Source organism: Typha angustifolia, chromosome 13 (assembly GCF_048772165.1).
Source record: "Typha angustifolia cultivar Huaian chromosome 13, ASM4877216v1, whole genome shotgun sequence".
Lineage (NCBI taxonomy): Eukaryota > Viridiplantae > Streptophyta > Magnoliopsida > Poales > Typhaceae > Typha > Typha angustifolia.
This window is the reverse complement of record NC_133251.1, coordinates 2,211,920-2,236,813: the sequence shown is the minus strand read 5'-3', so window position 1 is coordinate 2,236,813 and position 24,894 is coordinate 2,211,920. Positions and strand designations below refer to the sequence as shown.

The 24,894-nt window shown below is 37.9% G+C and overlaps 5 protein-coding genes and 1 non-coding gene across 8 annotated transcripts; 2 read left to right on the top strand and 4 right to left on the bottom strand.

Moving 5' to 3' along the window:
* Window positions 1-504: 504 nt before the first annotated feature.
* On the top strand, window positions 505-576 carry TRNAW-CCA (transfer RNA tryptophan (anticodon CCA)). Its single transcript has one exon. It is a non-coding gene; the product is annotated as a tRNA-Trp (tRNA).
* Window positions 577-1,169: 593 nt separating this feature from the next.
* On the top strand, window positions 1,170-6,814 carry LOC140773109 (glutathione hydrolase 1-like). Its single transcript, XM_073115491.1, has 7 exons — window positions 1,170-1,375; window positions 1,458-1,783; window positions 3,331-3,849; window positions 4,380-4,615; window positions 5,036-5,300; window positions 5,588-5,725; window positions 6,330-6,814. Exons 1-7 carry the CDS (start codon window positions 1,369-1,371, stop codon window positions 6,573-6,575), a joined length of 1,737 nt encoding a protein of 578 aa, XP_072971592.1. The 5' UTR covers window positions 1,170-1,368; the 3' UTR covers window positions 6,576-6,814.
* A 467-nt stretch (window positions 6,815-7,281) lies between these two features.
* LOC140773110 (transcription factor TGA4-like) lies at window positions 7,282-12,889 on the bottom strand. Of its 3 annotated transcripts, XR_012106413.1 has the most exons (10): window positions 12,709-12,889; window positions 11,367-11,575; window positions 11,196-11,273; window positions 10,547-10,606; window positions 10,385-10,462; window positions 10,239-10,302; window positions 9,263-9,534; window positions 8,255-8,491; window positions 7,525-7,863; window positions 7,282-7,397 (listed from the first exon to the last, which is right to left on the bottom strand). XR_012106413.1 is itself a non-coding variant. In XM_073115492.1 (9 exons), exons 2-9 carry the CDS (start codon window positions 11,520-11,522, stop codon window positions 7,711-7,713), a joined length of 1,098 nt encoding a protein of 365 aa, XP_072971593.1. In that variant the 5' UTR covers window positions 11,523-11,575; window positions 12,709-12,889; the 3' UTR covers window positions 7,480-7,710. The 3 variants fall into 3 exon arrangements, 2 of the variants coding, with proteins under 2 accessions (XP_072971593.1, XP_072971594.1); XM_073115492.1 differs by lacking the exon at window positions 7,282-7,397 and having other exon boundaries at window positions 7,480-7,863; XM_073115493.1 differs by lacking the exon at window positions 7,282-7,397 and having other exon boundaries at window positions 7,480-7,863; window positions 11,367-11,501; window positions 12,709-12,888.
* Window positions 12,890-14,090: 1,201 nt separating this feature from the next.
* LOC140773901 (pentatricopeptide repeat-containing protein At4g18520, chloroplastic) lies at window positions 14,091-16,449 on the bottom strand. The gene has a single exon (XM_073116680.1). It carries the CDS (start codon window positions 16,310-16,312, stop codon window positions 14,441-14,443), a length of 1,872 nt encoding a protein of 623 aa, XP_072972781.1. The 5' UTR covers window positions 16,313-16,449; the 3' UTR covers window positions 14,091-14,440.
* Window positions 16,450-16,611: 162 nt separating this feature from the next.
* On the bottom strand, window positions 16,612-19,493 carry LOC140774142 (pentatricopeptide repeat-containing protein At2g22070). Its single transcript, XM_073117007.1, has one exon. It carries the CDS (start codon window positions 19,230-19,232, stop codon window positions 16,875-16,877), a length of 2,358 nt encoding a protein of 785 aa, XP_072973108.1. The 5' UTR covers window positions 19,233-19,493; the 3' UTR covers window positions 16,612-16,874.
* A 3,640-nt stretch (window positions 19,494-23,133) lies between these two features.
* On the bottom strand, window positions 23,134-24,894 carry LOC140775044 (pentatricopeptide repeat-containing protein At4g33170-like). Its single transcript, XM_073118282.1, has one exon. It carries the CDS (start codon window positions 24,892-24,894, stop codon window positions 23,134-23,136), a length of 1,761 nt encoding a protein of 586 aa, XP_072974383.1.

Here is a 24,894-nt window from a genome sequence, read left to right as displayed (position 1 = left end):
TAATTTAAAGAATTCGTAAACTCAAAACAAATAAAGCTTTGTTGAATAGTATGGATACTCTAAGGTGTATAGTAGAGATCAATCAGCTTATTCATCCCCGAGAAGAAGTTACACTCTACTAGAAGAAGACAATATTTGAATCTAGAAAAATTTATATGAGCTTGACCCACATAGGAACATAGCATATCCTCCAAATTCTATGCTTACAACTCTTATTATTTCTTAAGTTTATAAATATATACTAAATCTATTGCTTTTAATTTTAATTTATTGTTAAAAAAAAAAGAATTTGATAATGTTCTGGTTCGTGGGCGAAGCCACATCGTCGAGTGAGAGGGGTTCATGGGCCATGGCCAGCCCCTGGTTTTAAAATATTTTCTTACTAATAATGCTGTTTTATAAATAAATAGAAATAGTTTTATTAATATCGCTATTAGGTGTGTAGATCCCATGAACCATAGATTCGATTCTGTAAAAAAAGGAGACACGAATTCATCACAGTTGGGATCCGTGGCGCAATGGTAGCGCGTCTGACTCCAGATCAGAAGGTTGCGTGTTCGATTCACGTCGGGTTCAAAACCCCGATCCAATTCGGATCCTCTTTTTTTTAAAAAAAAAAATTTAATTTTTATAAATTGCATTTGTTTTTCCTTCCTATCAATGACATCATTGATGTCGTCAACTTGGATAAGCCAACGCACAAGACCCCACGAGCAGTGGTCCACTCCACTTTCTTCTCTTCGGACATTGGCGTGCTCATCATTCATCATTCATGAAGTTGGTCCACTGACAGCTTTTTTCCCCCTCCATGATCCTTCCTTTTTATGCTGTCCAGAACACTGCACTCCCTCCCTCCGTATAGAGACGTATACTAATTAATCCCACCGTTCCATCAATGGAGAAATAGTAGGGAAACCTTCAACATCTTTTTCACGTTAAAAAATGACAGACTTAGATGAGTCTTGGACTATTCTCTATGTCTCCCCCCAAAACAAGCAGCATAATTTAGGAACATAGTAATATTTATATAATCCACAAGTTGGTATAAAAAAAACCGAGACGGCCAGACCACCCCCCTCACCTATAAACAAGTGTGTGTTAGTATTGAGTCCCAAATAGGATAGCAGCAAATAAGAATCGACTACTATATTGAGCACCAATTGGAGAGTGAGAGAAAGAGAAAAAAAAGAAGAGTACATTCCAAAAGTGTCGCGTATTCGCGTCATCGCGTGCCTCAGGGCAGAGTCAAACTTTCCGGGAAGTGGGTCCATGATCTGTTAGTTGCATGCGACTCGGGCGGTTACTGTTACCCGAATCCGATATCACTTCCGTCTTCAACTCTCTCGACTCCGAGCTCTCGCAATCGCCATGGCAGGTCAGTTTTCCCTCTCTTCTCTCTCTCTTGCTCTATCTTTCCTTTCTCTCTTTTCTAATACATTTATGTCTCGTAATCACAGCTCCATTGGTCTTATGGGCGGCCATTGCCATCTCCCTCCTCCTCGTCACATCACCCTACCTCTCTCTAGCATCGAGGCGGGAGGTGATCACATCGCCCCACGGCGCAGTTGCCACGGACGACGGACGCTGCTCTGGAGTTGGAAGAGATGTGCTTCGTGACGGAGGCAACGCCGTGGACGCAGCCGTTGCTGCCGCCTTATGTTTGGGCGTGGTCAGCCCCGCCTCGAGTGGCATCGGCGGAGGCGCTTTCATGCTTGTAAGGCTCGCGGATGGGACCGCGAAGGCCTTCGACATGAGGGAGACGGCTCCCATTTTGGCTTCGGAGGTGAACCCATGAAATTTGAGCTTTACTGGGATCATTTGCCCACACTATACTTCGGACCAAAAATCACTTTTATCACCTAGAGCTTTTTATGTTACTATTTTCTTCCTCCACTTTTCACTAAGTTATAATCTTTATATTTTCGATCCAAGATTAACGGTATAAAAACTGACTTACTCCCTTAAACTTTTATCCTATTTAATAAAAATAAAATTATTTAAGTTATTTAATCATCTCTGTTAACAACAATGCTTTCTCTTCGGTTTCTCATTTGTCTTTGCGATTAATGTTTTATGTAGAATTGATGACTGGGGGATTTGTGTTTAGGGGTATCGTTTTGATTGCTTTTGTGAAGTTGGTATCTTGGAGAACAAAACAATGATAAGATAACTCATTGGTTTCTCATTGGATTTTGAGCATTACCGGGGTTTTGTTGGTCGCTGCTTGTATTTGATTCTAACAATGCTATTCAATGACCTGAGTATTGTATTTGGAAGATTCCGTTGATATCTTTCGTAAAGTTAATATCTTGTTGGCAAAAACAATGATAGACGTCTGAAATTGGCGTCAGTGGTGTTGCTTTTGGGGGCTGCTTTTTAACATGTATATTGGATTATATATTTATATCTGTGAGTTGGCTTAGATGTCATTTTGAATCCAGTATTGACTTATTTTATTCTTCAAAGTTCAAACGGTCTGCTGTTCTCTGAAAATGGTTGAATAATGTACAAGATTAGGCATGGTTCCGTAGCTTCTTTTAGGATATGGATGGATATACCTCTGTTAATGAACTTTGTGGAGACTCCGAAACTTTCAGAAGAGTAAAATAGAGTAATCTATTTTAATAGGAGGAAATGGAGTAAATTGTGAACAAAAATGTTTGGTGATACCTTACAAGGTTGGATAGAAAAATGATTCTTGGGTACAACTTTTCGATCAGATTACTGTATTTTGGTTAGATCTTTATAGTAGACAACATAATTGGTAATAAGACAGATTTGTCATGGTGAGAGTGCGCGAAATGAACAAGATATAGTTTCTTTATTTCTTGTCGATAATAGGAGCTAAGCTGTCATGATTGTTGGACAATTTTGAAAGAGTAGAGAAGTTAGCCACTTTATCAATCACTTTTTATTTTTCTTCTTGATTCTCTTTCTCTAATCAAGTGAGTGGTCCACGATTTGTAAAGTCTTGGTGCTTTTTAATGATTAGATTGTAAGAAGTTGGTGGCAGAAAGTGATTTTCTGATGGTTCTAGGAATCTAGGTGGCAAGATTTATGACCAGCAACTTGCTCATTTGGTCTTCTTTTTAAATTCTTTTCTTACTCTTTTTTTGCTCCCAATTTATAAGTCGATGGTTAATGAGTTCTAGCTGATCTTTCCATTCTTGCTTTCCTATTTTATTCTTCTGTTGGTACTCTTGCCTTTCTTCCTGTATCAATCCAAATGAAAAGATCCTCCAATTGGCATTTAGGATACAGCATCATCTGCATTTGTTTAGTGTTGGAGAATAAACTTTTGACTCTTGCAAAATTTGATGCTTCCTGCAGAACATGTATGCCACAAATGCTGCGGCAAAAGCAAGTGGTGCCCTTTCTATAGCTGTGCCAGGAGAAATTGCAGGTCTACATGAGGCCTGGAAGCAGCATGGCAAGCTTCCTTGGAAGAGGCTGGTAAAGCCAGCTGCACAATTGGCTCAAAGAGGGTTCAGAATATTTCCATATCTACACATGCAGATGGAGAAGACAAAAGCAAGCATTCTCAAAGATAAGGGGCTGCGTGCTGTTTTTACATCAAAAGGAAATCTTTTACAACTGGGAGATATTTGTCACAACAGAAAACTTGCACAAACACTAAATTCTATTGCCAGACTTGGACCACAAGCACTTTATAATGGTTCAGTTGGATTTCACCTGGTTAAAGATGTTCAGAAGTCTGGAGGCATCTTGACCATGGAAGACCTGCAGAAATACCAAGTAAAGGTTCAGGAACCAATATCTGCAGATGTAATGGATCTAAAAATCTTGGGCATGCCACCTCCTTCATCTGGTGGTGCTGGAATGATACTTGTAAGGATAATTCTTGCTTACAATATTCTCCTCTTCACTTCAATCTCATAAGTTCCAAAATATGGTGTAAGGTATATGCATTCATGCCTAGATAAAATATTATCTTGTAATCCCTCTTCTGAGGATTCATAGGAGTTCATCTTATGAATAGTGGACTGATTCATCTGCATTTCAGAGAGAAGTAGGAGTATTTGGTCAAATAGATTGATCAATGATTTGATTTACTTTTTACCATTCTGGATATAAATCTAGATGCACCACCTCCTCTTGTCAAAGTAACTGAATTTCATCAACTCACTGAATCTGAGACCATATTTTAGCAACCATGTGTGCCTTCTATCTTGATATACTTATCATAGGTGTGAACTACAATAGTAAGCTCAAACTGATTTACATCTTTTTTTGCTTGGATCTTGAAAACTACGTTGCGATTCCAAGGCTTTTTTTATCACTACTTTATTACTTTGTCCATACTGTGTCATATCCAATTTCTAACAGATGTTTTTTCTTTTATTTTCTTGTTGACACAGATATTAAATATTCTTGCCCAATATAGAATTCCTTCCGGTGTTTCTGGAACCCTTGGTCTTCATCGGCTTATTGAATCCTTGAAACATTTCTTTGCTATAAGAATGAATCTTGGTGATCCTGATTTTGTAAATGTTTCTGGAGTCCTCTCTGATATGCTATCTGTCAAGTTTGCTGAAGAATTGAAGAAAACCATTTTTGATAATATGACTTTTAGCCCGAGTCATTATGGTGGAAGGTAAGGAATGATAAGATATTAAGATCTCTTGATTTTTTATTTTTTTATTTTTGGTCTACTTACACTTGCAGGGGTGAACTTTGACATTATGTATAAATAGAGTCCAGAGCATGTAGTCATATATTGTGTTGCATAGCAGTGATAACATATTTCCCCAATAGCCATATTCCACCGAATTTGCCAGTTTTAAGATGCTGCCACTGAAGTGCTGATCTCTGTTATCTAATTTCTCTCTCAGTTTGATTGAACTGGTTTTTACTCTAGTACTGTTTTTGAGTATATGTCTTTGATATCAAGTTTGCTTTCTAGATTGTCATGAAAGTCTGATGGGATTTTCCAGAAGGAGAATGTACCATCAATTACTGTGTTCAGGTGTTCTTAGCAGCGATATACATCTACTGATCATGGAAGACATTTCAGGTGGAATATTCTTCATGATCATGGCACCAGTCACTTGTGTATTGTTGATACTGAGCGAAATGCTGTTTCAATGACCAGCACCGTTAACTCATACTTTGGATCCCAAATTCTGTCCCCAAGTACAGGGATATTGCTAAATAATGAGATGGATGATTTTTCTATCCCTGGAAACTTTTCTACTAATGTTCGACCACCAGCTCCTGCAAACTTTATTAACCCTTTGAAAAGGCCATTATCCTCCATGACACCTACTATCATTCTTAAGGTAATTTCTCTCCCAATTCCCATTTGTAAGAAAGTTTCCTATTATTCAAATCCTTAAGTTGGATACATGAAGGCACCGAAATGCTCTCAAGTCAAAATATGCATATCTTTCTTAATTTATTAGAGTTAATGTGCAAGCTACTACATTCATAAGAATGTTCTCAATGCTGGTCTGGAAATTGGAGCAGGCAGTTTTGTATTAATACTGACAAAGGTTTAAGAATTTAATTGTAGAAGTTTCGGAATTAGCTGTAGTTGATTTCTCATCTTTCTTCCATAGCTTTGCAGGATGGGCAATTGAAGGCTGTGATAGGCGCCAGTGGAGGGTCCATGATTATTGCTGGGACGATTGAAGTTTTTCTGAATCATTTTGCCAAGAGAATGGATCCATTATCTTCTGTTATGGCTCCACGAGCTTATCATGAGGTTCCAGTAAAAACTTAACTTTGTTAATATTTTTTCCCACTTTTCAGTCATGGTACTTTTCCATCTTAACATTCCCACTGATATTTGAAATGAAGAGCAGATAGAACTTATGATAGGTATTGTGATACACGGTATGACTAAGATTCCTCTCTTGTTTCATAAGAGAGATTATTAATTATGCAACAAATAAGAAAGCTAAGGTTCTTTTTTCTTTGAGAAAGTACTGATTTCTTGAACATAGCCCGTTAAGGGAATCATTAAAATTATGAGTTATCACACATTTGAACTTCCGAAAATGAGTGCTTTACTTGGAGTGACTATTATGGCTCACCCTATCAATCCTAATGCCACAAGTGGAAATCAGGTTCAGGTGAGGATGGGGAGGTGATTCTTAACTACATATTAAATCATCCTCATTGTCACATTTATCTATTGCAGTTGTGTCTCATAATGCTTATAAGGTACTAATAAAGTTACACTTTTACTGATATAATAATTTCATTGATTGATTATTTTCTTTGTTCAAGAAAATGGAAACTCCATTTGCTTCTATCAACAGTGACATTCTTCCTTTTGAAGTTAAACTAGTTTTCTATTTATGCAGCTGATTCCGAATGTTGTTCAATACGAGAACTGGACGACAGTAACAGGTGACCATTTTGAACTCCCCGCCACAACAAGAGTAGCCTTGCAAAAGAAGGGTCATGTTTTACAAAGCCTAGCTGGTGGAACGATATGCCAATTTGTGGTTCATAACCTAGAGGATTGGGAGATAATTGATGGGGCTAACTTAGGAGGCCTTACTGCAGTAAGTGACCCAAGAAAAGGTGGTTTTCCAGCTGGTTACTGAACTATAAGTACTCACTCAATTAAGACTAGAAATGGGTCCAACCACGGATACCAGTTTATTGTGCTCAGCATTTGACCAGGTAATCTTATGAATAATGTGTTTCAAAAGCAAAATGCTTCATGCAATCTGCTTCAGAAAATAAAGGTTAGATTAGAGCTTAACTTCCATAAATTGTTGTAACTTATCCTTTCAATGATTTTGATGGATGAATTGGCCAATGAGATAACCCAAATTATTCATGTTGTATGAGAGATTCTAAGTTCAAATTTCAGTGATGCTAATTTAATCGAAACACGCCATTAAGTTCTCATTTCTCTCTCTCGCTAAAAGAAGGAAAAAAAGAATTGAACTGATATCCTACACTATAAGCACATTGGGCAGGCAGAACTAACTGAGATTGAACTGCATTAGGAATCAGCTTTGTTGCATCTTTCTGTGGTTTATATATGCCAAACAATGAGAAGCCATGAAGTTGCTTCCATTTCTCTGCTAAACCTTGTATCAACTTCCCATATATTGATACCTGGTGTCACTTTTCTTTTTTGGGTAGCTCTTGATAGTTTTTCTTGATCTTATTGGCTGTGTCGCGACCAAAAATTTCTGAAAGAATAGCAGCTGACTGATCAATCTAGAAGGTAGTTCTTGCGTCGCAAATCTTCAGCTCAATTAAATTCAGCTGGCTTCCTTTTCATTCAAGAAGAAAAAATGAGACTGAAGGTTCACTAGCTTCTTTTTCATTCGCTAATATCCCCTGAACATGATTACTCAGGATCCAGTGGTACGAATAGGTATCTTCGTTTGAAACTTGACAAGTAACAAATTCTGCAAAATAAAACTACTCATATCACCACTGATACTTACCGCAAACTAACTAGTCGCAACAAAGTACAAAAGCACAATCACATAAACAGCACATTGAAGTCGTAGAGCTTAGACAAATATTTTACACCTCCAATATCGCCAGAGCATCATTATCAGCTTGGCGACCGTCATGTTGATTATTAACTTAAATCCAGGCAAATGCATTAAAGATTTTTTTTTTCTCTTTTCTTCTTCTGTGGCCAGCTTTCCTTCCCTAGTCATCAGTAATAGGCTAATATGGAAATACTTCTAAGATATCTCCTTCTGGATATGATTAAGCAGGTTCACGCGGACGTGCAGCCCATAGGGCACTCAAGGCACGGAGTTGTTGGAAGTAATCACCCAAGGCAATGAGACCTCGAGCTGCTTGGCGTGTTGTTAGAATCTTGTACAACTGCTGTAGTGCTTCCTGCCGAAGGTGGTCCGCCTGTTGGATTACAACATCATGATTCAGAGATAATAGTAATGCCAGTTCTATGCTTAGTCATCTATACGATTGGGAAGCAATATTATGAGATGCAATTTCATAACTGCAAAAACAATATGATTGGCTCGTTCTTTTAACTTAGGATGACCGGATCACTCAAATCAAGCAGCTATCATGCGATGCAATTTCGAGAACAGACAAGTGAATGTAGAGTTTTAAATTCTAGAAATCTTGCTTTCATATAGCTACTAAAATCGAACCTTCACTATAGAAGAAAGCAATTCCACTTTAATAGAATGATTGTTGATATATGGTACATAGCTTTATAAAGACAACATGAGAAACTTAAGAAAATAAATACTGCTTATAATGAGAAAAATTGGAATATCACCTCATTTACAAAACTCACAAGAGCCTCCAACTTTTCCAATGCATTTGCCATTTGCTCTACATAATTTCCAATACCAGAAGTACCCAGAGGATAAGATGTTAGAGTCTCAGCAAGAGTATGCTGAAGTTTATCCATTCCTTGTGTAAGAGCATCTTCAGCTTGCAGAGAAGATTGTTGCAGGTTACAGACCGCCACAAGTTGTCGCTCTGATAATGGGTCCAGGCGAGCGGATAAAACCTGCAAATAACAAGAAGAAAAAAGAATGGTATGGACGGCTGCACCCTGGATGTCTCACAGATGAGGCTTCATAGGATTGTTCAGTAGAACTACCATAATCTATTTAGAAATGTAACTCAGTTGATCCAGAATATGATTGAGATTAGAAATTTATGTCTAATTTTGTTGTTTCATAGAAGCTATCTTTTTCTCCATTCCTACACTTTTGAGTGTTTTAATTTCACTAGGATATACAACAAAAGTGTAGAAATAAATGAAAGCTAATATAAAATCACAAATGAATATTTCTTTACAGACCTAAGTATATAATCTTTGGACAATGTGATCAGTAGTGTATCAAGAAAAAAAGGAAAGAAAAGAAACATTATGGAGTAAAATATGGATCCCTAGATGGTAAGGTTACAAGTTTGCAGGAAATGGGACTATCCATTAATGATGGGTAACTTGGTGACTAACTAAAAAGCATACAAAATTGTGAAGTAGTCCTCTCTTATATTTCTATACATAGAAGCAACATCCCCATTATTTTTACCTAAAAGAAAATAACTACTGACTAGACTTGCTAAAATAAGTGAACAAAAAGAACATGAAAAGCATTCGCTAGCATATCTTAAGCATAGATGGATGAGATGCCATTAGTTACCATGAAGGAAGTCACATGCAACAATGAAATAAGAAATTCCCAACTAATTGCATGGCATACAAATTAAAAGGATATCGTGAATAAAGTTAAAAATAGAAACATGGAAATGTCTCAATACATTAAATAACCTTTATGAGTTCTGAAGGCCGAAATCCTCCAATCCAAAAGAAAACACGCTCCGCAGTTGTTCTCCACATGCCAGACATAAGATAGAATACATCAGACTTTGCAGCAATTGCCTTTATATGGAAAAGATTATCATAGTGATTCATTCCGCTCTCAACAAGCATGCAAAGCTCTATCTCCGATACATTTGCTTGAAAAGCAGCTCTCAGTTCACGAGTTTGCCTATTCTGTTCTTCAACCCAATGTCCATATTCCATCTCAAAATCAGCAACCCCTGCAAGATCCAGTAAGGAGTAAAATTAGGAGCATAAGTAGCTACTTACGATTTGCGGCTACTCAGCCTGTAATGGGTAGTAGTTACCACGGGTAACATGGGAGCAGCTAAACTTCTGGTCTTTCAATTCTCTTCAACATATGATCAACAATTCTTTACAAGTCTTTGCTCAGTGAAGTTAAATGTCATATGATTCTACATTGGGGATTGGCCATTACATACAACCTATTTATATATATATATATATTTATATGGTTACATTTGTGACTGATTTTGTTTATATCTCAAGTTAACTTTAGTTGCACTTTAAACTTTTTGTACAACAGGCATGACATAAAGCCTCCTATTTAGCAAAATGATTGCGACTACAAACTCGGGAGGAAAAAATGGCATCAGCACAAGTTTGGAAAATAAATAATATTGCAATTTATGATTGAGTAACCTAAAACTTGCATAGTTGCATATAAAAGTTGGTATAGAAACAGCATTTACAAAAACAGCCAAATCTGAAAAGTTTAGTTACGATAGTTATTAAATAGTCGAACAGAATAATGAACAATATTAGGAGCGCTTTGCTTGTTATGATATGTCACTACTATGCAAAATCCACTTTAACACACAATTCTGACCTTCTAGCATAAGCAAGAGTAAAATGGACAAATAAAAGAGTATGAAAACAGCACAAAATGGAGGTCCAGATTAACCTGAATTAACAATTCCTGTCAACCCAAGAGTTGACTCTCCTAGATGCCCACCCATGTGAACACCCTGTGAAACAGTAGTAACAGCTAAATCAGCTCGGAGACCAAATTTTGTTAGTAGTTGGATGGTGAAATGGTACTTCCTGTACCTGCTGTCTTGACCACTCAAGCTCATGCTCTAACTGGTCCAGTTTTATGCGACTTGATTCTAGTTGTTGAACGTAAGCCTACGAGAAACCAAGCTAATGAATGATAGGATAGGCTCTTCTCAATTATAGACATATATGATTTTCTAGCTTTTCTTACCATACCTTTTTCCGCAGACGACTTTTCTTAGCAGCCTCTCGATTTTGTGCAAGCCTTCTTAGAACCTACAAAAAGAAAAAGCATTCCAAGCCAATGGATCTATTTTTACAAGATCATGTAGAAATATCATTCAGATCAACACTTAGCATGTAAAGTTCTCTCCTAAAGTAAATTCACTATGATGGAAAATTCAGATAGTATATGATGAAAGAAGAACTAAGTTAATGATTATCATTAGAAACAAAAAGAATGACGAAAACTATGTTATTGGTACATAGATTAGCCATGTATGGGTATGTGAACACTGGACTTGACAAAAATTAATTACTGTAACTCTTTTTAGACAATTAGTTTCTACTGGACTTAGCTAGATGGTTTGAACTGAATGCTAAACTCAAGTCCACATTAACTTCCACTGTAAACAATCTAGTGATCACTCATACAACTTTAGTTACTAAATGTATTTCCATGAGCACAGTAAAAAAAACATGTAGTAGAGATTCCTAGAAGCACCAGATAAATTTGTACATGCTTTATCAGAAGGCAGAGTGCAGACCAGTAAATGTTGGATAATAAGTGCTGTGACAAGATTTCATTGCAGTGAATACTATTTGGCACAAACAGGAACTAAAACATGCAGTTTCTTTTTCGTACCTTATCTCTTAACCCATTTGTTGTTTCCTGGTCATATTTTCTTGGCAGTCCAAGTATCTCATGGGGAATATCCTCTAACTACAGAAGTATTGTGAAATATCTCTCATGAACAGAACAAAATAATTATAGTTTTGCAACAAGAGCATACAAAAAATTAATATGATATCTTACTCTCTTGTCAAGCTTTTCATTTGCTTCCAGCACTGTTGAAGCACTCATTTTTCGATTGCTGTTGGCTTTTAAGTCGTTCCACATGCTAATTTGGTGGTTTGATTCATATATACCCATCCTTTTAGTGTTTGCAAACTGAGTTGATGCAGAGCTCATATTATTCAGACCGAAAGACAAGGAAGAAAACTACTGAGTGAATTGAACAGTTACTGCAGAAAGATAAAGGAAGATGTAACATGTCATAGATAAACTATCACTTGTATGCTGGATAGTGGATATCTGTCAGATCAACCATAATAAAGTTGTGTCAAGGTTTACATTACAATGCACTAAAAAACTACCAGATATGTGACGTTCTCCTGTATTACTAAAGAAATCAATTTGGAAAGAGCTAATTATCAGCAAACAATCACATTCTAGGTAAAGCAATTAAATAATTTCAACTAGAATTAACAAAGTTTACATGTAGACTAAATGTTTTAGCCTTTGTTGAAGAATTTGAACTCGAGGATGAGTATTATGCAGTAATCCAGCCAAAGACATTTTTATTAAAATTCAGATAAGCTTTACCTATGATGCATATCCCTTGCCTTCGTGTAATTAATCAGATAAATAGTAGAAAAGATGAAGCCTCTAAAAATCAATTATTGAGGGGGCACAAATGGTGACTTCCTGCCCAACTTTAACCATGCCAAACCTGTTGCTAATCAATGATGAAAATTGATGGTCGCACCTCTCACATATAGTAAAACCTTCAAACTCTACTCTACTTGTCCGTAATCACCTGAGACCCAGTGGTAAATCTACGACCACCTAGAAGCTTAAGTTCACATTACTTCAACACTTTGTTCTGAGAGAATTAGAAGCTTATAAACGAACTCTTTTTTCCTTGGTAAACCTCATCAAGTTGAAGACACATCTTGAGTCATTAAAGAACAACAAACCTTCAAAAATTCATCTAAGAAAGTGAGTTATAATCCCTTTCGCCTTTTTTTTTTCCAATCTCAAAATACACCCCTTTATTTTATTTTATTTTTCCACAATTCCTTCATCAAGGAGCAATTGCAGAAGTTGAATACAAAAAATCCAAATCCATAAGTTTCTTTATGTGGTTAAGATCACTAAACGCAAAATATCTCAACTTTTGATTGCTTCCATGATTAACACAACGATCGTTAAAAACTTCCCACAAGTCCACACTTTTTGCATCTAATAAATAAATAAATAAAACAGGAATCCTAAACAACAGCAAACGCATGAATATAAGTCGAACGAGAAGATTAAAAAGAAAAAGAAAAAAAAAAAGGAAACTTTAACGAAGAAAGACGGGAAAATTTGCAACCTCAAGATCATACGAAGTACTCCATCACGGCTTCGTGGAATCGAGGCTTCTGAGTGAACTGCAAACTAATGGAACACTCAGTAAACCGTGAAACCGAGCTCCAAATCCCAAGTTCTCGATCCCACTCCATGACCTTCTCAGCGTCTCTATCTCCGGCGCTAGCCTTGCGCTCGAATCCCACTTTTAAAGTAATAGAATAGAGGAAGGTGGAGGCGAACACCCTGGAAACTTTTTTTTATTATTTTGTTGCAGAAAAGACCTTCTCATTTGTCATATTAGCAAAATCCTTCCATTTTTGCAGAACAGAAGTACAAAACCTTTTCCAAAAATATACCTAAAAAGAAAATAGCAAATTGCAAAGGTCTCCTTTGAAAAATTCCTTTGGCCTGATTTGCATTTTGGCCTGCCTTGACTTTTTGGGTGGTTAGGCAGTGACATTGCATACATGTATAAGAAGATAACATTATATATTAAAGCACCTTATGTAAAGTGTAGTATAATTAGAGCACCTTATGCCACCACCTAACCTTTTATCCTCTTTTATTATTATTATTATTATTATCTTATTGGTGCATTTGGTTGGTTGGTTGATTCTTTGTAGAATACCTTTCATCTTTTTATCTATCATATCTATACTCTTGGTGTTTAGCTTATGAAGCTGCTTGAAAGAAATGTAGCAATCCCAATTCCAAAAGCAAGCAGGGTAGATTTGAGGCATTCAGAGATATTGCAAGAAATGAGTACAAAGATTCTCATGCTTGACCATCATGCTCTCTTTCTCTCTCTCTCTATCTATATATAAATGTATAGGAGAGAGAGAGAGAGAGTGCTCCTCAAATTGCTGACAATAATTAGGGCGCAGTGGAAGAGGATTCAGGTGAGCACCAACCTTCCTCTTGTCAATGGAATTGGCACAAAAAGAAAAGAGAAAAACAAATCAATCATAACCAATCCATTGCCTTTGTGGCCAAGCAAGACACAGTAACCAAAGTCTTTTCCTTTTAGCCCTCGGAATGCCATGCAAAGTGCACTGCCCAAGTGGCAAAGCTTTCAAGATTCTCACGACACCATGAAGGCCAAGGTAAAGAAGCTGTGAAACATATGGATCCACAGAAAAGTTCTTCTATTCCACTATGAAATTAAGACTCAAAGAAAAAGTAGAACAAGTAGGCGTTATATAACTATCCGTGTTAGAAGCATTGCATCATAAAACTGTAACAAGGATTCCTCAATAAAGCAATCATGTAGAAATTGGAAGAGATGGCCAGCCTTGGCATGACAGCTAAAGCAGCCTATAGGATGAGATGGGCATATTACACGGCGACAACAATTAGCATTGAATATGCATATACGCCAGAGAATTGAGTATCATGATCAGTATGCAAGATTAATCAAAATATTTTCATTCCCACTTTATTTTTGATCATGTGATATACATGTTTTATACAACCCCAACGAACTAAACCCGTTACATCCTTTCGCAGAAGACTGGGCGCTATGAGTACTGAGAATCAGGACCCTGAGTTTCTGCATGAATTTTACTACCCCATACTTTCTTTCCCCTAGCTCTGACAGCCCATTGTTCCACATGAGATTTCAGACTTCTGTAAATGTGATTTGCCGAGAACTTGATATTGTGACCTGAAGCAATTTGGTCCTATAACCATAGGAGTAAACCATCAAGCATGAGTGTAGAGGTAGTAGTGCTTCTCCTACTCTGAACGTAATTCCATTACTTCATCAACAGTGAACCTGAAAGTGGGCAATAAACAGAAGCATGATCTGATTCCCATTGCACATCTCCACATGCACTTAAAACTGTTCCACGAACAAAGTCATCAACATAAAAACCTTCTTCTTGCATTCGATACATAAGATTCATAGCCTCTCTGCAAAACCCATTTTTGGCATACCCTATCACCATTATCTTCCAGGTAACTAAGTTCCGTTCTGGCATGGTATTAAAGACTCTTAGAGCATCAGCAACATCTCCACACCTCATGTACATATCAATCAGTGAGCTGCCAACAAACACATTAGCTAGAGCTGTAGTCTTATTCACAGAAGCATGAATCCATTTTCCAAACCTCACAGATTCTAGTTTTGCACAAGCTTTCAGGGCTGAAGAGTAAGTAAATGTGTTTGGCTTAACCCCATCCCATAACATATCATTCAACAATCCAAGTGCTTCTGAGCCATAGCCAAGGCTACTATAGCCTGAAATCATAGCAGTCCATGAGACAACATCTCTTGCAGGCATTGTTTCTAGGACTCTTGCTGCATAATCATATTCGCCGCATTTACAATAGAACCAAATGAGGGTGCTACCAATGTGAATGTTCTCCAGCACAAGATTTTTAAAAATTTGTCCATGAACTTCTTTTCCAAGGTATAGAGATTCTATTGAACCACAAGCAGTAAGGATACTAACAATTGTCAGATTATTAGCAAATACACGACGTCTTCTCATTCTTTGAAACAACAAGATCGCTTCTTCTCCAAAACCACTTTGAGCATAACCAGATATCATAGACGTCCATGCAATTGTATTTCTCTTCGGCATCAAATCAAATACTACCCTAGCATCTGAAACCTCACCGCACCTAATGTACATAGTCATAAGAGAACTCCCAATATATACATCTTCTTCATACATCCCTTTTAATATAGCACCATGCAGCTGCTTCCCAAATCTTAAAGCTTTTGCTTCACCACAAGCCTTCAAAACACTACAGACAGTGAATTCATTAGGGTGAAAACCCAGGTACTGCATCTCTGAGAACACTGAAAATGCCTCATATCCCTGTCCATGCTGCACATAAGCTGTGATCATCGTAGTCCAAGAAACAACGTCGCGAGTTGGCATATTGCTGAACACTATAGAAGCAGCAAGAAGATCTCCACATTGTGAATAGAAGTATACGAGAGCACTATCCACAATTAAATTGTTCCATCTCCCTTTCACAACACAAGCATGAACTTGTCTCCCAAGCTCAAAATCAAACCTATTACCACAATACTTCAACAAAGAAACATACATCAAACTATTACCCTCTACATTATCCTCAATCATTTCTTTAAGTAACTCCAAGAGTTCATCATAACGACCCACTTTCAGATATCCATTCAGAATTGCCGTCCAGGAAACAACATTTCTTTCAAGCAAACCATCGAACACCTTCCTGGCATCCTGTAATTCATGAAACCTAAGATACCCACTAATGAGATTGTTACCCACAAAAGCCACAGAGCTATCAAGCAATCTAACAACGACGGCATGCACAGACTTGAATTCCTTAAAATTTGAGCAAGACTTGATATGGGAAGCAAGCGATTTGAGATCATATTGAGGGGCAGAGAAGGTCTCTGTCGAATTCCCAACTGGGCTTTGCTGAGAAGAGGCCGAATTGAGGTTTTCTTCTGTCCGCGTGGGAAAAGAAGGATCTTTGCTGGTAAAAGAGTGAGATTTGATGGTCCTTTTCGGAGACTTTTTACGAGCAGGTTTCCTGCGTTCCTCTTTGGACGGGTATAGAGGGAACTGCGGTGAGGGAATTAAGAGGGGTGGATGGAAGTGAGGGAATGACAGAGAAGGATATACCAGCATTGGAGTCGAGATTGGCAGGAAATTTTAGCGGGACAAAGCGGGTGAAATAACGCTGATATTCCAGAGGAGGAAAGGTTTTGAGATTTCGAAAGACAACGGTCGAAGAGCAACCCGAAAAGAAGTGGCCTCAGTGAAGATGTGTATATCGGACGGTGGAGATTCGTTAAAGTATCATTACTTTCTTATACTTATAAATGGCAGCGAGATAATCGTTTAATGGGGAAATATAAAAAATAAAAATAAAAAGTCAATGTAAAAAATTTATATAAATTAGAAAAAGGAAAGAGCTTCCAATTTCAGATCCCAGAAAATAAAAAATTCTTGGAGAGTATTAACTCAAATAATTGTAACAAAATAAACTCAAATAATTACACTTTTGAGATACAGTCAGATGATTGACTAATCTGACCCTGAAAAGATAATTTATCCAAAACTTCCTCCAAATAAATTATGATTGTGTCACCAAGTTGTGTGAATTCAAAAAAAGAGTCAAATTCCTGAAAGAATGAAGGCAAGCAACTTCTCTCACTGATTTTCCCAACAACAAAGCCAAGAATCTTTCCTACCAGTAGTCCTTGCATGAGCAACAGCCATCCCTGAAATGATGAAAGCGAGTAGCGTCTCTTACTATGATCTCCCTATCCACAACCTTGGATATGAATTTTATTGCAGTGTGGCAGTCATTACAGACTCTTAGGTTCTTCATAATTCTCAAAGTCGTCTTCTCTGGAGTACTGATCAAACCAAATGCAATTGCAAGTTTCTCACTGTGATGACTGAGTAGTTGTTCCTTCAGCTCGTTATCGACGTCGTGCAATACGGATTGGATATCTGGAACAAAACCTGCTTTCTTGATCTCTTCCCAGAGCTTTGCAGCCATATTGTATATTGCTTCCCTCTCAGGATGTAATCCGTCGTCTGCTCCAAAAACATGGACTTTATTCTGTATCTGAATCCAACTGAAACCTTGCTCTTTCTTTATTCCTCTATCCTTCATTAGTTTCCATATCTTGGCAGCTTCATGCCATCTCCCACATGCAGAATAAACATTGGCAAGGGCAGAATAAGCACCACTGTTATCAGGATCGGTAGTCAACAATCTTTCTGCAGCAATCTTTGCCAATTCTGCATTTTTGTGCACTCTACAGGCAGAAAGAAGTGCTCCCCACGCTATAGCATCAGGCTCTACATGCATCTTTTCAATGAACTCTTGGGCTTCATCTAGCAAACCAGAACGCGCGAAGAGATCAATCATGCAGGCGTAATGGCTCAATGTTGGTTCGATCATGTGCTTGCTCTGCATCTGTTCAAAGTATCTTTTTCCTTCTTCTACCAGTCCTGCATGAGTGCATGCTGAGATCACACCAACATAAGTTATATGATCAGGCTTCACACCAAGGTGAAGCATGTCAGCAAATAGGGTAATAGCTTCTTCTCCTAACCCATGCTGAGCTAAAGCAATGATCATAGAGGTCCATGTAATGGTTTCTTTGCGCCAGCAGATCTGATTGAACACTCTCCTTGCCGTTGAGATGCTGCCAGATTTAGCATACATGGTAATGATTGCATTACTTACAGAAACAGAAAACACTTCCCCTGATTTGATGGCCTTGCAATGGATCTGTCTTCCATACTCCAATGATGCCAAGCTTGAACAAGCACTTAAAATTGCAGCAAGAGTGTAATTATTGGGCTTTGGGCCTTTATCAATCATCAACCTAAAGAGTTCCATAGCATCACTATTAAAACCATTCTGCACATAGCCAACTATCATAGCTGTCCAAGCTACCACATCACGGTAGTTCATGAAGTCAAAGATTTTCCTGGCTGGTTGCAAATCACCAAGCTTGATGTAACCCTCAAGGAGAGCAGTGAACGATATCATATTTAGATCAGAAGCGACTGTGTGCTCCACAATTCTTTGAGCATTTTTGACTCCGCCAGACTTTGAGTACATTGAGATCAGAGCATTTCCTACCTGCTCATTATATGGCAATTCAGTTCTTATGATGCAGGCATGGATTTGCTTTCCTGCTTTCAGCATTCCAAGATTGGCACAAGCCGATAGGACACTGGTGAAAGTAAAATTATCAGGGGTCATGGAAGGGTCTTTCAACATCTGATGAAAGAACTCCAATGCCTTTAGATCCAAGCCGTTCTGATTGTACCCTGCTATGATAGCATTCCATGAAACAGTGCTACGCTCTGTCATCCTCTCAAACTGGGACACCGCAAGATCCATCCTTCCCAACTGAGCATACAAAGAAATCATTGAATTCCAACTCGATAAGCTCCTCAATATCATCATATCAAAGACAACCTTTGCCGTCTCAGCATCCCCCGTTTTCCCATACATGTTGAGTAGGGAATTAGCAACAGGAACACAACTACTAAGCCCAAGCTTAACCACAAAAGGATGCACCTTCTTACCGATATCCAAATCCTCTAATGCCCCGCAAGAGGAAAATATATTAGTAAATGTGAATTGGGTCGGTGAAATCCCAACACGAACCATCTCCAAGAAAGTGCGAATAGCCTTTGTGAACTGACCCATCTGATTAAAACCAACGATCATCGTGGTCCAAGATACTGAATCTCTCTCCGGCATTTTCTCAAACAGGGCACTCGCTAAATTGATCTGCCCAACCTTCGCGTACATAGAGAGGATGGAGTTCCACGTAAAGAGATTCCTCAGAGGCATTTCATCGAATATGCGATAGGCATCGCTAAAAAGGCCACCTTTGGCGTAGTAGTTGATGAGATTGTTGGTAAGGTAGACGCTTAGATGGAGTCCGGCTTTAATGATATGGGCATGTATGGTTCTGCCGGCGCATGGGTTCTCGGCCTTGAGGCATGTCTGGAGAAGGTAAGCGTAGTGATCGGCAGGAGAACCGGGAAAGTGAGGTAATTGAGAAACCATTTGAGTGGTAGAAGGGAGAACACAAGGAGTGGAGACGAGACAGAGCACGAGAAGAGGAATTGGCTCTCAAGTATCCCTCTCATCTATTTGACGTGGGCTTTGTTTAATCTCTTTTGTGGACAGTAAAGGAGAGAGAAGAAGAAGGAGGAGGAGGAGGAGGAGATGCTACTCTCCATCGATCAAATGGCAATGGGACGACGAGAGGAATCATAATAAGAATGGCGGGAAATTGTAGAAAATAGCGTGATGTTTGGGAACCTCTGGAAAAGAAAACGGATAATTACACTAACCTCTTATTAACCTCTTATTAAATTATAAAAAATCTCTCACCCCATTAACATCGTTGATGGAAAACATCAATATTTTTATCCATAATTTTCCTCCTTTTTTCCTAAACAAGTATAAAATTAATCACAAGGCACTCATATTATTTTGAATAAAAAATTTAATAGAAAACTACAGATGTAACTATTACAAAAAAAAAGTAGGAATATTTGATTACAAATGAAAAGCTGAGAATTTAAAAGAAAAAATTATATATAAATATAAAGAGATATTGTCAACCATCACATGTATATAAGGATGGAAGATACTGCCCATCTTTTAATTTGTAAAATGAAATTTACATAGCTGGTGTTTGACTTTATTAGGTCTACGTGGGAAAAGAAAAGTTGCCCAAAACATGTGGACCGTACGTTTACTTCCTTATTAACTTCCTTCGGTCAAACCCCTTTTTTTTATTAGAGAATGATATATAAAATTACGGGTTAATTACGCTTAGCTCTTCTGATTATTATTTTTTAAATAGATCTAAGAAAATTCTTAATTCAGAGATTATATAGTTACCTTTATTTTTTAGTTGAGAAATCTTTGTGAGTATTTTTCTTAGCTTAAGAATTTTATTAATTATGCGGATAATAAAAAAAATTCATGGTTAGATATAATTACCCCTAAAGTTATTGCACACGTGATGATCAATTAATTTGACCATAATAGCAGTATGTTTTCCTTGGAGGCGAAGCCAGCTTGAAGTTAGTCAAAATGAGCAACTTCTAAGTGAAAGCTACAGCTACAAATGGAACACATTGAAATCTACTAGCATAGAGAACATAAGCCAATAAAATTGGAATAGTTTGACCATTGTCACTACGTTTTCCTTGGTGGCCAAGCCAGCGTTCAAGTTTAAATTGCTAGAAATCCTTTCTTAGAACTAATACTAGCACACAGTCGACACCAGCAACAGCAGAGACTTATTAAGAGCTCGTTTCCTCTGCTTGATCAAAGCTTTTAATGGCGTTTGAAGTAGCCGAAGCAGAATTCCTACGGAAGCTCCACAAGGAGAAGACTAAGAAAGAAGAGAAGAAAGTTAGATGGAATTTCCTTAGAATTCTCAAGAAAATATTCCACCCTTTCGTGCTCGAAAAAGAAGCGGTGATCATCGACAAAGTTGGATGATTTTATGTATATAGTTTTGATCCAGCAAAGATACTGAAGAAGGTCTGGGTTGCTTAGTCAATGCCATGCACGTTAAGACTTTGCTCATTGATACTTTCATCCTTGTCCACTAGATTTCTTATTAATTGTTTCTGACTTCATGAAACAATTGATTACTACAATGCCACATTATGAAGAGTGGAGAAGTAGTCAGTGAGCATGAACTAGTGATGCATGTCAAATATTTTTTATTTTTTTTTAATTCTTTTCTTCTTCTTGTGTATTAGGTAGGATCATTAGTTGTTATATTGCACTGGCCACTAAGCACTGATGGTTTAGTGCTGGCCATGAGAGGTTTTATGACTTGGTGCACTAGTTGAATATACCCCCCCTACTGGTTATCACAAGCCAACAATAAAGATCTATAAATACTAGACATTGCTTATGTATCCTTTCACAAGTGTCAAGGTTAGCTGATCAAACTCCTCAAAACACTCTCTTGGCCATGAGCTCTATTGGATTTGCCTATGGCTACCACAAAGTACTGAGAGACAAGTGCAAAGAGAAGAGAGAGAGGAGGGAAGAAGAGAGGTTGGCTGGTGAAAAGAAGAATGTCTCCAAAAGAAAAATTAATCCGAGTGGCATTTCGCAGCCATCTTCCATTGAAGAAGAAGAAGAAGGAGCAATTGCTTCTTCTGCAGCTCATAAGTAGAAGAATGTGTATGTTATGATGTTGTTTTAAGTTATGTGCAAAGTGGTGTATAATTTTTAATACCTGCTCACTAGAAGTTCTCTAAAAAATAATAATTCTTAGTATTTCGTCATCTTTTGTTTTAATATAACTTTCTACATGATTTCATCCATTAAAAAGTCAATAGAGAAGAGACAAAAGCCAATTTTTGAGTTTCTGAGAAGCTTAAAGTCAACGATTGGTTATTTGTTTTTGAGATAATAAACCCCTTTTATCATCGTGGTAATTCCCTTGTGGCAAATGACAACTCTTATTCTCTCAAACAGCTATTTATGTACTATTTACGTTGACTTTATAATGTCACACTTTGAAGATTAATTTATATAAATATAATATAGTTGGTAATAGTGAAAATAGCAACTGTAATGCTATTTATAATGAATTTAGACAAATTAATTTTCGGATAGGAATTCCGTAAATAACTATGAGTAGACAATATGATAGTTATAAATATCTATTTACATTAAATCAAGGAAAAATAATATTATTAATATCATTTTAATTATTTTCATCCATTATTTGCATTTAAAGACATCATTATATTTATACACTTTTTAGCCAAACAATAGGAAAAATAAATAAATTGGGATAGCATCGATCGGACGCTATGTTCATATTTATCTCTATCTTAATTTTTTTTCCTTATTCCGCAACCAGACTGAAAGTTTGGCCAGAAACATTCTGTGGACATGTCCACATTCCATCCAACAATCCTCATGTCATCATAGATGAGAAACTCCATGCGTTAGGTAAAGATTCGTTACCTAAAAATTAAAGGCACAGAAATACATAAAAGGCACCGGATAATACTTGATATGTCCCTCAGGACCTAATTTTAGGTGGAGTGTAAACAACAATGAAAAGTATATTTCCTTCTTCTCTCTTATAACTTTATGCAACTTTCAACGTACGCAGCAGCCTTCTCAGGTACGCTATCTTTCGTCATGCATGACATGGTAGATAACCAACAAAAGGAAGCATCTTATAGGAATTCCATCATGCCTTGCTTGACAAGTCAACCTTAAACCTCCTTGAGCTCTATAAATATCCCAACTCTCTTGGCCTAGACAACTTACAGGAGTGGTCTTTCTTTAATTCTCTTCCAATTTGATAGCATGGCATCCATGGGAGGAGAGTTCGTTCAAGCCTACGTCATGAAGAATCTGTACAAGGAAAGAATGAAGAGAATGGAAGGTATGGCAGAGCAGAGCTCTCAGGAGAAGAAAAGTAGCAGAGGCTTCTTTGGAAGAAGGAAGAAGGTCCACCCAAATGGTTCTTCGCCATCAAACTGTGAGGAGAAGCTCCAGGAAGCTACGGATTCGTCGGTGACTGGATGATTGTTTGATGTTGTATATGTGATCCCTGTAATTCATAGATTGAAGCAGTATCAGTTCATGGCTTCTTCTAGTTTTGTGAGTCTTCTTTGAAGTCAATAAGATACAAGAGATGGTAATAGTGAGATTGAATTTATACCTGTTTTGGATTCCCCTGGATCATCCTCGTATTGTGTACAAATAATTAACTTCAGTAGATTGATGTTTCTGAATGGTAATTGGGAAGGTGTAACTGAAAAGATCCTTTTATGCTGACTCTGCTGTCACCAATCCATGCCCCCTTTTATGTACGCGAACCATTTGGTTAAGCGAAAAATGTTAGAGAACTGTTACATAGGGCAATGTTTGAGTAGGTATACAGAGAACACAAATATTTTCCAAATTAGAACTCCTTTGCCTTACAAGCTAAGATCTCCAGTGTCTCTACAACTTCTTCGATTTTTGCATTTGAAAAATCTCCAGCAGTAAATTTCTGCATAATACCCTTCACCTCAATTATGCTATATCCAGGCTCCTTCTTAACCCCACTGTCCTTCAACAGCTTCCATGCAGCGGCAACGCCATCCCATCTTGCATCTGAAGCATATAAACTTGACAGCAGCACATAAGGTGAACTCGTGCGAGGTTGCAACTCCAATATTTTCCTTGCCACACGTTCACCAATCACGACGTCTTTATGTATCCGACATGATGAAAGAAGGCTTCCCCAAACGACAGAATCATTCCTGAACGGAGAAATCTGAAGATAATCTTCAGCTTCCTCTAATCTCCCAGCTCGGCCCAGCAAATCAACTAAACAAGATAAATGCTCGATTCCAGGAGAGATTCCATAGATTTCTTTCATCGAATTAAAATAAGCCAAACCTTCATCCACCAACCCTGCATGGTTGCATGCTGCTAACAGTCCAACAAATGTGATGGAATCTGGGGATATCCCTGTTGACCTCAACTGCTCAAAAAGTTCCACAGCTCTCTTACCGTGGCCATGATTCCCAAGTCCAACTATAATTGTGTTCCACGAAAACAAATTTCTGCTTGGCAAGAGATGGAATACACAACTTGCATGCTTAATGCAACCGCACTTTGCATACATGTTGATAATAGCATTACCAACTCCAACATCTATGTCTACCCTATTTCTGATTTGTTGAGCATGAATTTGACCACCATATCTTATCAAAGCAAGTTCAGCACATGCAGCCAAAGCACTAGTTAATGTGAAGTCATCAGGGCTAACACCAAATTCATTTTCCATCTCTATCATCTTTTTGAACACCATCAAACCTTTCACATGCTCTCCCGAATAGGAACATGCAACAATGTATGTATTCCATGTAATGACATCCTTCTCTTCTATCGACTCGAAGACCTTCTCTACCTCACTAATTGAACTGCATTTTGAGTACATGGTCAAAATGACATTACCCACAAAGGCGGTGATGTCAAGCCCGAGCTTGATAGTTTGACAATGGAGCCTGATTCCAGTGTCCAAATCCTCCATTTTAGTGCAAGTTCCAAACACAGCCACGAAAGAGAACTGATCCATATGCAGACCTTGTCGGTTCATAACCCTGAACAGCTCCAAACCTTTTTCCATCTGTGAATTGTCCACAAAACCTGTGATCATCGCATTATAAGACACAGAATTCGGTTCTGACATGGTACTGAAGACGGAGTAGGCTTCATTAAAGCAGCCACATTTCATGTACATCGATAGAAGGGAATTGGAAACGAAAGAGATGCCACTATATCCAGCTTTTAGCGCATCGGCGTGAACCTGTTCGCCCTGAGCTATGGCCAACAGCCTTGCACAAGATCTAATGACGCTCGCATAAATGTACTCATTGGGACGGAAATCCATCTTGGCAAAGAGACTAAGAGCCAATGAAGGCTTTCCGGCTTGATCATAGCCCGAAACCATGGCTGACCAAGAGACAAGGTTTCTCCGAGACATATTGTCAAACAATTGGTGAGCAGCTTCGAATTTCTCACACTTGGCGTAGAGGTTGACTAGGTGATTGCAGAGGAAGAGGTCGGATTCCCCACCTGCTTTGACGAGAGCAGCATGCAGGGAAGTGCCATTGGCGTAGGACTTGAGCTTCGAGCATTGTTGCAGAAGGTCCCCTAGCTTTAACAGAATCAT